Genomic DNA, 16,110 nt, shown 5'->3' with positions numbered 1-16,110 from the left:
GCCGACCTTCTTCGCCGCCGGCCAGGATCGCGCTACGCCCGGAGTGCGGGCCATCGCGGCGGGGGCAGCCGGATTCCCGCCCTGCACGACCACGTTGTCCTACCGCTTGCGGACAGGCGTGACGTTTGCTTGAGCGACGACGGCGGGGCCAACATGGCCGGCGACAAGATCCGCCCGAGGGGAAGGAGCGTGCACGACCTCGATGGTGACGGGGGACAGCATGGGGTCGTCCATGGCGGCGAGGGACGGCCGGGGAGGAAGCACCGGAGCGTGCTTAGGCGGGGCAATGGTAGCGGAGGGTGGGGGAGCGAGAACGGGCGCGCGGAAATGTCCCTCCCGCCAAATCTCGCTGTGGATAGGGGTTCAGCTCGGGTCGACCTCCCAGCCCGTGAAGATAGAGGTTGGGGGAGAAGATTTGCCGCGCCCCGCAAAAATACTTACGGGCCGGGACGAGATGCGGGGTTTGATCGGGCAGGTTTTTCCGTCCCGACCCGCAATTTGGTGGTTATTTTGCAGGTCGGGGCGGGATGCGGGGTCTGCTAGAGTTGCTCTAAGAAGACAACTGCAACTAGCCCATGAAGTTTGATTGCTGTGGAGACTGTTTTTTCAGATAAACAGTTCATGCTGATTTCGCATCGTCCTTTTTTCACATGATTAAACATCTTCATTTGATTATTGTTAACCCACTCTCAGGATTTCAACTATGTGGCGTATTGCTTTTTAACTACCAGTTTTCTTTAGGTGAAAAGGAACATGGGCAATGATTCAACAATAAGTTAGCAGATACTTGGATGAGAAACTTAAGCCTGGAATATGTTAGTGTCAGCATGAAGCATGTCTTTCTACAGGTTTCACTTTAAAGCCTTGCAACATCAAAGTCGATACTTTTAAGGAAATGCGTAGCAAGCACACAAAGATAACTCTCATTTAAACAGAAACTCAGATAATTATGTTATAAAGTCAAAACACAGTGACATTTCAAGGCAAACCAAGTAGGAAGGCACTAGAGCAACAAGGTTGACAATGTTGGATGGTATAAATTATTCACGTGTTATGGCATGCCACCAACAGCTTTGGGTGATAATTCTTTTCTCAAAAATTGGTGATTTCGAGACCCGGCAATTCAATACTTCACAAAGGGTACAAAAGGAATGAAAGAATTGAGCTCTATGAGGCGGAAGAGCATCTGTCTTTGAGTTCAGTCTACAATTTGCACACTACATTCTTCCACAAGGATCATCAATAAAGGGGAAAGGTACTCAGCACTCACATTACGCCTAACTGGTTCCTCGCCTTTTAACTTGCAGTGCCTCCCATCACCAGGTGAAAAAGAATGCACCGATGCTTCCCGTAAAGACTCTATTTCACAACGCTGACCTTTTGCTACAGCTAATACGAGAACTCGTGCCCTCTCAGGGATATGTATTTCTTCATCCATATGGCAATATCTTCGGCACAGGCCTGGGCCTGTGGTGTCTTAAGGAACACATCGAGTGTTGCAAACTCATGGACGGTATCTTTGTAGTCGAGGACTGGCGCGTCCACATTTACCTTGCGGAGTTCCTCGGAGTAAGCAATTGCTCTGTCTCTCATACAGTCGTGTTCCGCAACGATTGTCAAGGTTGGGGGCATGCATTTCAACGGGGGGCCTCCTCTGCCAGGGGCCAGGGGGTTGGCAGCAGGATGGTCCAAGCTGAACTCTTTCTCTGATAAAAGTAGTCTCCAGGCAAGTAAGCATGTGGATTTGTCGTAGAAGTATGAGTTCGCAAGCCTTATTTCCGAGTGTGTTGGAACACTTCCTGTGAAGAAGGGATACATCAGAACCTGTGCTACGACCTTGACTGGGTCAAATTGCTTTGCATCTTCCACCGCTTTCCTAGTGACAAAATCAGCAATGTTGGCACCACAGCTTACACCAAGTAGGACACATCTGCTCCAAGGAAAAGACGGATGATCTGGTCAAACTCCAGCAACACAAATGTACAACAGTTAAAACAAAAGGATTTACAATAAATTACTAGATATATTCTTTTGTCTCTTATAGGTAGAAGGCAAGAACCATTTAATGATGTTAGCACGTATGCAGCTATTCTATTTCAAATTAAATTGAAGTGGGCACTTAATCTGTTGAGGGGTCTAAACTCAGGTAGGTGTGATACACCAAGCAACCAAGGTTTGAGATGATGACAGTCCATCAATAATACATCACATTTAAGAGATCACGGACATAATAAAAAGGCATGAGAAAGGTACTAATTTCACCAGGTTCTACTGAAATCGTAGTTAAAATAAAATCTTCATTATAGGTAATGGAGCAGACCAGCATAAGTTTTAACTGATCTATTCAATCCAACAGTTCAGTGCAATTGAATTTCATTAATAAGTTAGGTAAACAAACGTGACCAATAAAGAATCCCAGAATCAGTAATATGAAAATTGCATGCCTTCACTAGTGTTCAAGGTCATTGGACTGTGGTGACATCATTAGCAGTTATTTACTCAACATATAGTACCTACCGAAATATAGAACTTTGTTGAAAACATGTGCCCTAGAAAATTTCACAAAGAAAAGGTCTTTCCACATGCCAACGGTCAAGCAAATCTTGTAAAGTTGCATTGACATCTTCAAAATGTCAACATCATTAGGAGCATGTAATCCTGGTGAACTAAATCAACTAATATTTGGATATTTGATGCTTCTATGTTGTGAGCCTATGTACCCAATCAGAGTCCACACAAAAAGCTAAGGTACATGCAAATGGTAAGATATAACAGAAAGTGCACACCATATGATAAGTGAGTATAACTGTCAGCTTGTAAACATTGAATCTTCCCCGGTCAACATACTCATGAGCTCTAAACCTGCTTCCAGTAAGAAATTGCAACTCGAGGGGAAATGTCGTACTCATGGTCTCCAAACCACTGCTAGTCAGAAATGGCAACTCGCAGGGAAATGACATACTCATGAGCTCTCTCTAAACCTGCTGTTAGTCAGAAATGGCAACCCAAGGGGAAATGACATACTCATGAGCTCTCTCTAAACCTGCTGCTAGTCCGAAATGGCAACCGACAGGGAAATGACATACTCATGAGCTCTCTCTAAACCTGCTGCTAGTCAGAAATGGCAACCCAAGGGGAAATGACATACTCGTGAGCTCTCTCTAAACCTGCTGCTAGTCCGAAATGGCAACCGACAGGGAAATGACATACTCATGAGCTCTCTCTAAACCTGCTGCTAGTCCGAAATGGCAACCCACGGGGAAATGGCATACTCATGAGCTCTCTCTAAACCTGCTGCTAGTCAGAATGGCATCTCACAGGGAAATGACATACTCATGAGCTCTCTCTAAACCTGCTGCTAGCCAGAATGGCATCTCACAGGGAAATTACCATCTCCATATTTGAAACAATAACAGATCGAATAGACTAGGGAACTATATCTTCATCGTTTTGACATGTTCACTTAACTAGCGCAATTCTCGTTTGCAGTTTTTGAAATAATGCTGGTGAATCACAAACAAGAACTTCCATTGAAGAAATGAAACAAAAATTCCTATCGCTTGACTTGCCCGCTTTTGGGCAACTTCACACTGCAGTATTATGTTCCTTGGCCATTTAGTAAAGTAGAAAAGTAGCAAATAATGCAATTACAAACGAGAGATCATAGAACCTGAATTAAATTATACCTTGCCGGATCGCCATGCGCAGCGATCCATGGCTCGACGGTGGAGGCGCCGAACGTGTCCACCCCGCCCCCAACCTTGCTCATCATGGCGAGATTGGCCTGCTTGGCGATCCACCTGAGCACCCTGACCCCGTCATCAAAGGCGGCGGGGTAGCGGCTCTCGGGCGCGAGCCTGTAGCCGACGGCGACGACGATGGCGTCGCAGAACTTGGCGACCCTGCGGCAGAAGGCGTCGTTGGAGGCGGAGCAGTTGCTCCCGGTGACGAAGCCGCCGCCGTGGAACTGCACGACGATGGGCAGCCGGCGGCGCGCGGAGGCGGCGGCCCGCGGGGAGGAGACGGCGTGCGGGAGGTAGCCCCGGTAGGGCGCGCCCGCCTGGCCGGCGGCGGGGTCGCTGGCGCGGCGCGGGTGGAGGAGGTGCGGGTGGTGCGGCGGCGGCGTGGGCAGGAAGATGCGGACGGAGAGCGCCGAGTTGGGGTCGATGTGGAGGTCCTTGGAGGCGACCCCGTCGGCCGCGGAGAAGGCCGGGTTGGCCGGCGCCGTGGCCTCGTCGGCGCGGCAGGAGACCCCGAAGGAGCCCGCGTCGCCGTCCCCGTCGGCCGCGGCGGCGGCGACGAGCGACTGCAGGCGGTGGCGCAGCAGCAGCTTGAAGAAGACGCTGTAGATCTTCACGCCCACGCTCGGCATGGCTCGCCCGCTCCCGCCGCCGGTCACCGCCCGGATCCGCGCATCACAGGGAGAGGTAAACGGGGCGGCGCCCGGATCCGCTCGATCGCCGCTGGAGGAGGTCGGAGCTGGTGGAGGCGCGATTGGAATCGGGTGCGGAGAGGGTTGGATTGGATTGGATTGGATCGGCTCGGCTCGGCGCGGTATTGGAGTGGTTGGGGCGGGGGAAAGCAACCGCGATTGGTAGGGTGGCGCTCCTATCCGGGCGGATGATGGCAGCGCGGCAGCGTGGTGCGGTGTGGTGTGGTGGTGTGGTACGGGAAACAGGAGGAAGGGGAGGAAGGATGGAGAGGGCGGTGGGTGAGGGAGGGAGAAGCAAGCGAGGGAGGGAGGAAGGAAAAGACGGGGAAGCGATGGGGATTTTTGGATGGAGGCAGGCAGGCGTCGGCCGCTTCCCGAACATGACCACGGTCTCTCTCGCCCTCGCCCCCCTGCGCCTGTGCTGTGCTGTGCTGTGCTGTGCGTTGGTCGTTCAAATTCAAACCCCGCCTGGTGGTACAGTAGCAGATTTTTCTTCCCCTCCTTGCGAGGTGGTGCTGGTGGTGGTATTTTTTTTTTAGAGAAATTTCCAATCTATTCATCAATCATGGCAGTACAGAGAACACAAGAGGTAATAAAAATTACAACTAGGTCTATGGACCACCTAGCGACGACTACAAGCACTGGAGCGAGTCGAAGGCGCGCAGTCTAGTTCTCACATTTCGCCTGGCGGAGCGAGTGCTATGGTGGTATTATTCGGCAGGGTTTTTTTTAACTCCGATAACGTGGAGTGCATTAAACGGTGCAGGTACGATGCCTGTCTACTACTACTCCCAGATTCCATCGGTTCACGTGAAAGCGCCTCCCAAGCTGGTGCGTGCGTGTCCCCGCCCAAGCACTTCTTTATGTCAAACAATTGTTCCAGCAATTGGGTCTTGCCCCTTCGTTTTTTCCTCCTCTGTTGTGTTCCAGCAATTGGGCCGTTGCGAACAGGAAACCGTTCCAGCAATCCGGCGTGCAATTCCGTTGGAGCAGACCCAGATGGCTTTCTGGAAGGTACGTATAAAAATCCTCGTCCAGCAACGGTCAACGCCGGATTGCACGCCGGCGCATCCATCAGCTGAGAACAACCAGATATGTGTATGTATATCTCCGTCCGCCGTCGCAAAGATCGCGAGTCCCCATCGATCGGTTTCCTGTTCCTGAAACCGTGTGGCGTCCCGCGGCACGGCACGGCGCGTGCGTACGTACATATAGGGCCTCGCCGTTCCGTTCGCTGGCTGGCTGCCGGAACGGTTCAACGGAGCGCATGGGCACCAGCTCCGCATCGGTCGCAGGAAACACGCCCACGCGCCGCAATTTCGCGACCGCATCGTACATCGGGCGGGCAGGCGCCTCGACGGCGTTGGAAGCCCGCATCGGCCCGGTCCGGCGCGCCAGTCACGGAGAGCGTGCGCGTGCCCGCGTACGTACGTTACGTATGTGAGATCGGCGCGTGGGCGATCGTGGCGGCGGCAGCGGCGACGCTCGGCACGGGCCGTGCACGGATCTGCAAGGGTGCAACTGCGAACGTCGGTGCCAAGGTTTTCTTATGTATAGTACCTGCCCTGCACGTCGCGCGCCGTGAGCAGGAACCCAACATGCATAACCCTGATGAGTGGTTATTCTCGTGCGTACGTTGTTGAAATTCTTTTTTTTTCTTTTTTCTTTTTTTTAAACACATGTATGGTTAGATGGCTATCTACTACCACTATAAAAGTACGAGAGGGCGGAGAACCAAATCATCCTATCCATCCAAATCTGCAATCTAATGGTCTATATCCCTCAAACATACTAAATGCGCTTTATGCTTTAATTACCCATCATGCCATTATTTTAATTAATTACCCACCATGTCATTGGGTTAACATCGTCGGAACACGTCCCGTCAAAAAAAATCCTCACGACGTCTCTGCCCTCTCGCGACCACGCCTCCAGGGCAGTTATGGCCACCGCCCCACACCTCGCCCCACCTCTTTCCCAGATCCTCCCCGCCAGCCACCACCCTCGACCTGTGCCTCCGCCGCCGGACCGCCGCGCCCCCGCTCCAGGCGCTCGGGCCGCCCCGTCCACGCGCCGCCCGGGCCGCCGCGCCCTCCCTGCCTTTCCTCACGCTTCCTCCCCCCGCCGCCGCCGCTCCCTCTTCCGCGGGTCGCCGTGCTCCCTCTCTGTAGCCACGGCCACTCGCTCCACCAGACGCTCGATGCCCATGTGGCGCTGCTGTCGCACGCGGCGGCAAAGGGTTCCACGGCGGAGACATGGAAGAAGGATGGCGGGGGTGGGGCCATTGCCATAGATGAGCGCAGCCCCGAGCAGATCCGATTAGGATCCTTCTCTCCATCTCACTCTCTTTGTGCCTTCTCCCCTCCCTGCTCTCCCGTCTCTCTCAATCTGCAGCAAGGCGTCGCGGGCTCGCGGCTGTGACGGGGCGGCGTAAGGGCCTGCGGCGGCGGTAGACGATCCAGATTGAGAAGGTCACATGAGTTTGCCAGCAGCACCCATCTGTGTATGCTCAATTACCTATCAGTAAAGATATACATATCATTTGGTGGAATATGTAAGTAGACCTTCTGTGTATGCTCGATTACCTCTTGTATTGAATTTTCTGAAATTTTGGATCGATCAACATGTGATCAGTGGTCAGATGTAAAACTTGGCCTTACTATCAGGTTGCATGTAAGAGGTACAATTACTTGATTATCAATGCGTACTTTTCAGAAGCTTCACTAACAAGTGCAAATATGTAGTCTGGAACCATCCCTGAAAAATTATTGGTAGCCCAGGTTTAGAAGCATTTAAATATCTTTTCCAATTGTTGTAAACTCACCAAAGCTCAGGAGCGGAACTCCCTTACCTGGAAGCATCCTTGCCGATGAAAGAACACTATGCTGAAATATTTACCTACTAACTATCATACTAAGAAAAAACGTCATTGATTAGTTCTTAGATTCTGGAAGGGCCTATTTGAATTATTTAAGAACAATGCTTCATACTAAGAAATTAGGCCGTTCATAAGATATTATTTCCTGGAAGGATTTATTTGATTGATATAAGATAAAAAATATTGCAAGCACCCAATACTTGTTTTTCCTAAATCATTGTACAGACTGCTAATTCCAGATTTGAATATCCTCCCAGCTGAGGAGCAATCGTATCACAAGGATGCACATGCAGAACAAGCCCGGTTGTCAAAGGTTCAAATACTGTGTACTTAATGAGTTGTATTTTGTGAATCCTTATTACTGTGTTTCATGAATCTAGACAATGATAATACTAATCCAGACTTTGTCGGTATGGATGATGTTGTAGCCGCAATTGAGCCTCCACCTCCTATGTTTTTTGAAGGGCTTGGGAATGACACTAATAAAGTGGATGTGCAAGCTCAAACCAACGAGGTTACGATGTGATTAATTTCTTAGAAGTTCATATATGTTCTGCTTCGTGTCATCTTTAGTGCTTCAAGGGCAAACGGCTAGATTCAATTTGGAGCATCGCGGGAAGGAGCAGGCAGCAGCGCCAATACACTGAGGGTGGAGCAGCAGAGTCACCTGATCTACCAGTATGTCTGATTGATGCTGCCCACTGCTCCATCAGCTTGCATCCAGCATCTCTAAATTAGCATTATGTCAGGTAAATACAGATAATGAGTACTGCAGCCATGAACCTGTTGAGTTGGTATTTGAATTTGATCCCATCTTCATGCACTTGATAGTCCCACCTTTGCAGGTTCTCGATATATTTGCAATGGATTAAACAATGGGCCTCTCTTGATTCACACATGTTCACATTTCAAGCTATTTGATGGTAAATCTTGAATTTTATTTTCTTATATTTTTTAGCGGATTAATTAGAACTGATTTGGTTTCTGATTTGTTTGGGCGAGTGCAACAGCTTGCGAAGCTTTACCACTAATCCACATCTTCTTTGCTCAAGTAATTCAAGGTATGTTTCATTGCTCATTTAGGATGGCTGCTGAACCTCTTTGTGAACCAAGGAAGAAGTTCTCTATACAAAAATAACTTAGTTCTACATTGAAATTTTCACATATGGATAATTCAGTAACAAAAAAATTTGATTAATCGAGTTGGGAGATGTCACACAACACCATTTGCTCATAATTGTTATCTATTTGATCCTCGTGGCAGTCCTATATGTCATGAATAATTGAGTCATATGTTGATGCATATAGGCCAGTTCTTTTCGGCGATTCTCCCAGAATCGCCCCCCTCCCCAGCTTCTTCAAGAATCGCCACTTCATATTTTTTTACAATCCTATCTAGTTAAGGTCTAATTAGCTAGGATTGTGAAAAACATAAGGAGTGATAATTCTGGGAGAAGCTACGGAGGGGGGCGATTCTGGTAGAATCGCCCAAAAGAACTGGCCCATAGTTTGACTGTGCACTTGCACGTGTGCAACGTTCCAAAAGGATAATTCATAACCTAGCAATTTTAGATATCTATGAACTTCAGTATGTGCCATCACGGTCTCAACAGGATATGGTACTCTGTTTTGATTTTTATCAAAACCTAATTATCAATTTATATATGTGCGTACAATCTTTAACCATTGTAGCTGACGATCTTTAACGTGTTTCATCATCTGTAGGCTGTGCAATGTGAGATAATCATGTATGGTGTTACCGAATGGGCTGGAAAGTTTCTAAATTATGAGCTCTGCATGATTAAGCGGCGTCGGGACCTGTACTTCATTTATTGCAGAGCAAGAAAGGAACATCAAAGAAGCTGTTAAAATGGATGGGAGAATTTGCTAAAACATGTTTACCTATTTTTTTAAATATTAAGTGTATTCTAGAAAGAAAATAATTGTATGTTTCATGGAGTAACAAATCAGGAACTGTGCAGGTATGTGTTCATCTTGATGGGAGTTTGTCCGAGATGCTGGGCGAGGGGATTGTTTCCGCACTGCATGTATCCAAGTGTTTAGGGATGCCTTTTGCGAACAAATTTAGTTTTTTTTGAGCGAGCAAATTGATACTTTTTTTATGAATGTATTCGAGTGGGTGAAATACTCCCCATTTGTCTCAGAGAGGTCCTGGTGTGGAAGCTTAGCACTGGGTTTGTCATTATTGAGGCAAGAATAGCTTGAATAGTTTGCAGTGCGTAATGCATCATGTGTAGAAAAAGATAGTTATATTTGTATAGAGTAAATTACAAGGTTTGAGGTATTTGAAAAAAAATACTTTGTTGTTTCATGACATGCAACAATGCGATCTTTTGTGCTTGTTATTATAAGTTGGAGTAAATTTGTATTAGTTAATACTGTATAATGTACGATGACTGCCACGTTTGACTAATTTTATGTTAATTTAGACGTGCGTTGCACGTGCACATTTACTAGTAAGGTCAGGGTGTGCGTGTGTGCATTCATAGGAGAGAGTGCATACGCGTATATATGAGCGTCTGCGTGTGAGTTCTTTTTTTAACAATTTTTTTTTTTTGCAATGTACGAGTACTAGTACTAGTTTCACATTTGACATGCAAATATGATCCAAAATGTGTTTCCATTTCTGCAGGCAACTAAACTCCAGAACGGACCGGCATGTGCCGATCCTGCGCACAAGGACTCCATCATTTCACGAGAGTTGGCAATGCAGGCGCAGTATTCATTTGTAACTCGATCCGAGTGAGTTTGCGGGTCACGCATTCCACGTTTGGTGGTTCAGCTGGAGCTTATCTAGTTCCTGTGATCAGATTAAATTCTCGTGCATAACGGTCAATGCCAGAACATCGGGGGAGAACACAGAGAGAAGAACCATCTCTCCGTTCATGCCTCGCCAAGATCGTGACTGGTTAATCGGTCTGTGTCGACCCAGACCCGGGGGCTGATGTCGGGCTAGGAGTGGAAGAAAAAAGCGTCTTCACTTCTTCTACTGTGGGTGGTGCGTTGAGAAGAGGATGGTTGGTGGTGGCTTGGGATATGGATGTCAGGATGGCGACCCCAAAGGATAGAGTACATGGTTGGTTTTTCAGCAGGCTCCGTGATGTCGGGGTGGCGGCCCCGAAGGGTGGGCTACATGGTTGGTTTTTCAGCAGGCTCCGTGATGGTGATGGTGACTTCACCTCTTGGTTGTGTAGGCGGCAAGGCGTGTAGTGGCGGGAGGTGTTGGCCTATCCTCTTCTTCTAGGTGTGGCGGTGCCTAGATCTGGTGTGATTAGGCTGACCTTCCTCATGGTGCTGGTCAGGGTGCCATTTGGTGGTGCACGCAAGTTTTTGAGCAAAAACTTCACGCTTTTGGTGTCGACAATGATGACGTCAGTGGGTGCCGCTTTCTTTCTGAAGGCGCTGTCATGGGCTTCGTCCTTGTACCAGGGCTTCGGGTGAAAATCCTTGTCTGTATATTCGGACTCAACAGTGGCGACACTTAGTGTCGTCACCTTTCTAAAGGCGTTGCCTGAGAGCTCAGGCATCTTTGGTTGGGCCTTGGTGTAGTGTTAGGCTCGTTTTATGCTTCTTGTTGTATTTTGTCGGTCTTCCCGGCAAAATTTCAAATGATGAGGTCGAAGATTGGAGGGCAAAGGCAATGTACATTCTCTTAAGTAGCAAGAGGAATCAAGTCAAAGCTAGTGAAATAGGTGACGAGATTAGCAAGATCTTGAGCAAAAATGAAGAATAAAACTTTTGATTTAGTTCGCGAGGCTAATTCTATCTAGACGTGATAAAAAAATTATCAATAACTCACATTTCTATGTAATGTAGTTAGAAATTGCGTGTTCATGTTGAAAAGAGAACTATTTCGACAACAATGCCTTTTACATCATCAGAGAGTGCCAGTAAACTATAAACAACAATGCCTCTTCTTATTTGTACGACAACACTGACTCCCAAAACGAACCCTTACGCATGACTCTGGAGACCACCCTCCCGTGCCTCCAGAGGTGACAAGGCCTTTGTGCCACCAAACCCTGGGTCACCATACCCCCGGGCAATATCCACACATACATAGCCTTACGCGTGACTCTGGAGACCACCCACCCGTGCCTCCAAAGGTGAAATGGCCTTTGTGCCACCAAACCTCGGGTCACCATGCCTCTGGGCAATATCCACACACACACATAGCCTTACGCGTGACTCTTGAGACCCCCCTCCCGTGCCTCCAGAGGTGAAATGGTCTTTGTGCCACCAAACCCTGGGTCACCATGCCTCCAGGCAATATCCACACACACATACCAAGAACGCCTCAAGCGTGGCTAGCTCCTACGCACATGTGACTTCACATGCTTCAAACCCGTGCCTCCGCAGGCAATATACCAATGCCTTCGTAGCATACACACATGTGAATGCACTCACAAACCAAGCTCGTAAACAGACGTGACTGCAATTACTTCAAACCCGTGACTTCAGCACAACCTGGTATATAAAAATTAAACAAGTAGGTTCCCTCGCGCCGGAGGCGCCGTGCCACACCACGACCAACACACACTTCGACCTATGGCCCCCTTCAAGATGTTTATGAAAAATTGAACGAGCCGAAGGCGAGCCGGAGGTTCCCTCGCGCCGGAGGCGCCGTGCCACACGACGACGTACAACGCGCCGCATGAACCAGCACGCTGCACGACCAACACACACTTCGACCTATGCCCCCCCTTCAAGATGTTTATAAAAATTAAACGAGCCGGAGGTTCCCTCGCGCCGGAGGCGCCGTGTCACACGACGACGTACAACGCGCCGCACGAACCAGCACGCCGCACGACCAACAAACACTTCGACCTATGCCTCCCCTTCAAGATGTTTATGAAAATTAAACGAGCCGAAGGCGAGCCGGAGGTTCCCTCGCGCCGGAGGCACCGTGTCACACGGCGACGTACAACACGCCGCACGAATAAGCACGCCGCACGACCAACACACACTTCGACATATGCCCCCCTTCAAGATGTTTATGAAAAATTGAACGAGCCGAAGGCGAGCCGGAGGTGCTTTTCTTCAATTTAGTAAAGTTATTATACACCCGTGCCTCTCCTAGTGTTTAGTTGTGCCTATAAACAAGTCACACGATTGAATGATTCTGAAGACTGATGTTTTACATTAAAAAATTGCTTTTTTTCTTTACTTGAAAGGTGACATTTGATAGTGTTGGTAGTCCCCGCCCGTAAGTACCCCATAAATCTCCATTACCCGGAAATATAATGGGAACAAAAGGGGAAACGGGAAAGGGAAACAAGGAACCAACCGCGCGAGCCGGTATTTTTTTTGTATTTTCGCGCGGAAAGGGAAAATAAAAAATTCTGCTAGTTCGAGGGTCAAACTGCAAAACGCACCAAACCACAAACCGGAAAGGGAAAACCGGGAACCAACCGCGCAACTGGTTTTTCCTTGCCGGAGCGCTCCGCGCGCGACAACCGCTCGTTAGGAGCGCTCCGAATGAGCTCGTTAACTAGTTGCTCCCGCGTGTGGGTCTGGCTAGCTTCTTGGTTTTCTGTTTTGAGCGGGCCTAGCTTCTTGGTGGGCTAACTTCCATTTGAACTACCCTACCCGGCCAAGTTTTTTTTCGAGTTAACGATGTTTGAGGCCCAGTATTGGACAGGGCCAGCTTAGCCCGTAGCTAATTGAGCTTCTTCCCCTAGAAAAAGCTAATTGAGCTTCGCCTCTCTTGCACATTTCAAAGATTTTTTTCATACACATATACACAAAACTAAAAGGGCTTGGCTATCTGACGCGCGCGCGTTGGAGCGGCCGGTTTCAGACAGCGTCAAAACTTTCCTGTTTAAGTAATTGAGGGGAGAAGGTTTGGCGCACCGGCCCCCCACCTGTTGAAATCAGGGGGGCTGAAAAGATTAGGATCGAGCGTTGTAGCACTCGGGCGCGTAGGAGTAAACTTCAAACTAAAATTGTGCTAAAACAAACACAAACTCAAACTGAAAGCATGCCTAACACGTCACATTCTTGTGAGTGGAAGAAACTAGTCTGTGGTGTATTTTACAGACTCGAGACGTACACGAAAAAAAATCTGGTACTGCCACTATGGTATTTGTTTTTTGCGGCACTTCACATGTTGGGCAAAAAGGCACGTGCATTTCAGCATTGCTCCTACTACCGGCATGGCCCTAAGCGTGCACAGTGTATTGATTAGCATGGCACCAACAACGCTGAAATAGGTCCATGTGCGTGCCTAGCAAAGCGCATCAGACTGGACTCGCTAAAGTGGTGGCATGCATGCATGATGAGCAAGGAGACAAAACGTTATCACCAAGAGAAGAGTTGGAAAAGCAGCATGCAGGAGCTGCTCTGCTGGGGTGAACAGCAGCGGCACTTCACTTGGTGAGTGAAGTCGTGGGTCACCAGCCGCCACGGGGCCCATGCCGAGGCCCCGAATAATTGCTCTCGCTGCCTACCCTATCACCATGGCCGTGACTGGTGATCGATTAGTTAATACAAGCAGAATCGCTAGCGTATGAAGTCCTCCCCGTCCCGTGTCTGTCAGGCCCGAATCTCGCTCGCCTACTGAAGGAGAAGGGATGGCATGGCGCCGATCGGCGCGCATGATACGTCGCCCGGTCGATCGAGCAACATGTGCGTTTGCTGCCAACATTGCCACCGAAATTCCGAAACCGCGGCTTTGTGCGGTTCCGGCTAACCTGCTGCTGCCCATTTTCCGCGACGCGCAAGGCTAAGAGATCTCCAAGGCTAAAGCCCGAGCGCGTGGTAGACCGACGCTGGCCGCGTTGTTTGCACGACGAACACAACAAATGCATGCAAGTTATTGCTCGATATGACACTCTTATTTCAGGTTCTTCAAGTAATTGGAAAAAGGCCAATAAAAATGTTGTATAGTACAATAGGTTACTTTTTAGCCTCGTCTGTAGTACTAGTAACTAGATACTTCCAAATATATGGTGAGAGATGTGTTTTTTTACGAGGGATGTGATGAGAGAGGTATTATTGCTAAGAAATCATCTCTTATAATTATAAAAAGTAGGCACATCTTTTTCTATCGATTTCTCTCTCTTCTCCGTCGCAACGTTTATCATAGTGTGGCACTGCAAAAATAACATCATTGTACACGCTATGGCCAGGCGAAAACACAGCGTCTCTACGCAGCTCGGTGAAGATGTGCCTGTGACTGTGAGTGGTACGTACGTAGCAAAGCTGGATAGAAGATCAGATAAGGAGCGGTCTCTGAAGTTCCTTTTGCCCCCTCAGAGATAGAGGTGCTTAATTAGAAAATATATAGTGCATGCCCCCCTCAAAGATTGCTAGAGTTGCCTTTTGCCCCTCCAGCATTTCCTGTCTAGCTCCGCCACTGACGAGAGACATGGGTCGTCACAAGCCACTACATTAGGTCTCAGCTCGGATCGAGTCCATCCAGGTCAAGTCTAGCCAAGCTAGCTAGATCACCAGGAAAGCAAATGGAGAAAACGACCCGTGTGCATTCACGCGATTTAAAATACAGGCGTCATCCTTCTCGAACACGGGCCTAAATGTACATTTTCTTGCCGACCAATGTGACATACTTCCTCCGTTCCAAATTACTCGTCATAGAAATGGATATATCTAGCACTAAAATACATCTAGATACATCCATACTTGCGACAAGTAATTCAGAACGGAGGGAGTACATGCTACTTAACTGGACATTGAACTTGCCAATTCTCAGTAGCCGCCTGAGGTTTACTTAAATCTCAGTCGAAACCGAAAACGTTCATATGGTACTGAGATCCGTGCTAGAGTTTATGATTTCCTATGCACTGCGAACAAACGCTACAATTATCTGCATCGGATGAACAAATTACTACATCATGTTTTTAATCCGCACGAACATACATTGTGAATTTGCAGCATGATTCTCGGTCAACCACGACACCGTTATCTTCTTTTTATAATGATAACTGGCGAAACTATGAACCCCATACTACACTAAACTTCTTGTCTAAAATGTTCGCAAATGCCAACCCCTCCAATGAACGTTCGCCAGATATTAGGGTTTATTTATTTATTTTACTAGATCAGCAACTTTTTATAACACACTGAAGATTTTTCTTGGATTTGTATGAATAAACCTGTACATTGATCAATTCTCAATCGAGTAGTCAACTGAGAGAAAGACAATCCATGAGCACATTATGTCTGAGTATTACTCGTGCCACCGACCCAGTTTGTCTGTTACGTGTAAGATGCCAGCATGTAATTAACACCAAGGCAGATTTGTGCATTCGCAGCCATGCAGTCCATTTGGCACCCTTATATACGTCATTGTAAATCTATCCCTTTGTATGTGTTCGCCGTGGTGTTCTTTTTTTAAGGAAAACCCATATCAAACAGTTAAGCCGTGGTGTTTTTTTGCAAAGAAACCCATATCAAACAGTTAAGGGGGTTTGTTGGACTAACGGAGTTGGTCGTTTTTGACCAATGTGCACCCAAGTGCCAAGAATGCAAATTGTGTGACCGGCTTTTTCGCTTTGCAAGTTGTGTGACCAAAAGCGCACCCACCACACAAATTCTGTGGCCACCAATGCCATTTACTCAGGACATACTATAAACGCATTTCGTCCGAGGACCAAAATATATGACGTTTTTGCAATTCAATTTGAACTACAAAAACATTTTATATTTTGGTACGGAGGGAGTACATGTAAGATGTCATCATGTAATTAACACAAGGCAGATTTGTGCATTCGCAACCATGCCGATGTAAAGTGTAAACCTATCCGGTTGTCCATTATTG

The 16,110-nt window shown here is 48.0% G+C and overlaps 1 protein-coding gene and 1 long non-coding RNA gene across 2 annotated transcripts; one reads left to right on the top strand and one right to left on the bottom strand.

Annotated features, from left to right (window-relative positions):
- Positions 1-1,017: 1,017 nt before the first annotated feature.
- LOC119269826 (probable carboxylesterase 16) lies at positions 1,018-4,834 on the bottom strand. The gene is made up of 2 exons (XM_037551751.1): positions 3,687-4,834; positions 1,018-1,930 (listed from the first exon to the last, which is right to left on the bottom strand). Exons 1-2 carry the CDS (start codon positions 4,370-4,372, stop codon positions 1,390-1,392), a joined length of 1,227 nt encoding a protein of 408 aa, XP_037407648.1. The 5' UTR covers positions 4,373-4,834; the 3' UTR covers positions 1,018-1,389.
- A 1,581-nt stretch (positions 4,835-6,415) lies between these two features.
- LOC119269825 lies at positions 6,416-9,642 on the top strand. The gene is made up of 5 exons (XR_005133734.1): positions 6,416-6,986; positions 7,568-8,059; positions 8,156-8,233; positions 8,321-8,371; positions 9,036-9,642. It is a non-coding gene; the product is annotated as an uncharacterized LOC119269825 (long non-coding RNA).
- Positions 9,643-16,110: the final 6,468 nt, after the last annotated feature.

Source organism: Triticum dicoccoides, chromosome 3A, assembly GCF_002162155.2.
Source record: "Triticum dicoccoides isolate Atlit2015 ecotype Zavitan chromosome 3A, WEW_v2.0, whole genome shotgun sequence".
Taxonomy (NCBI): domain Eukaryota; kingdom Viridiplantae; phylum Streptophyta; class Magnoliopsida; order Poales; family Poaceae; genus Triticum; species Triticum dicoccoides.
Note: the sequence above shows the minus strand (reverse complement) of the source record. Positions and strands in the feature narration are given on the sequence as shown.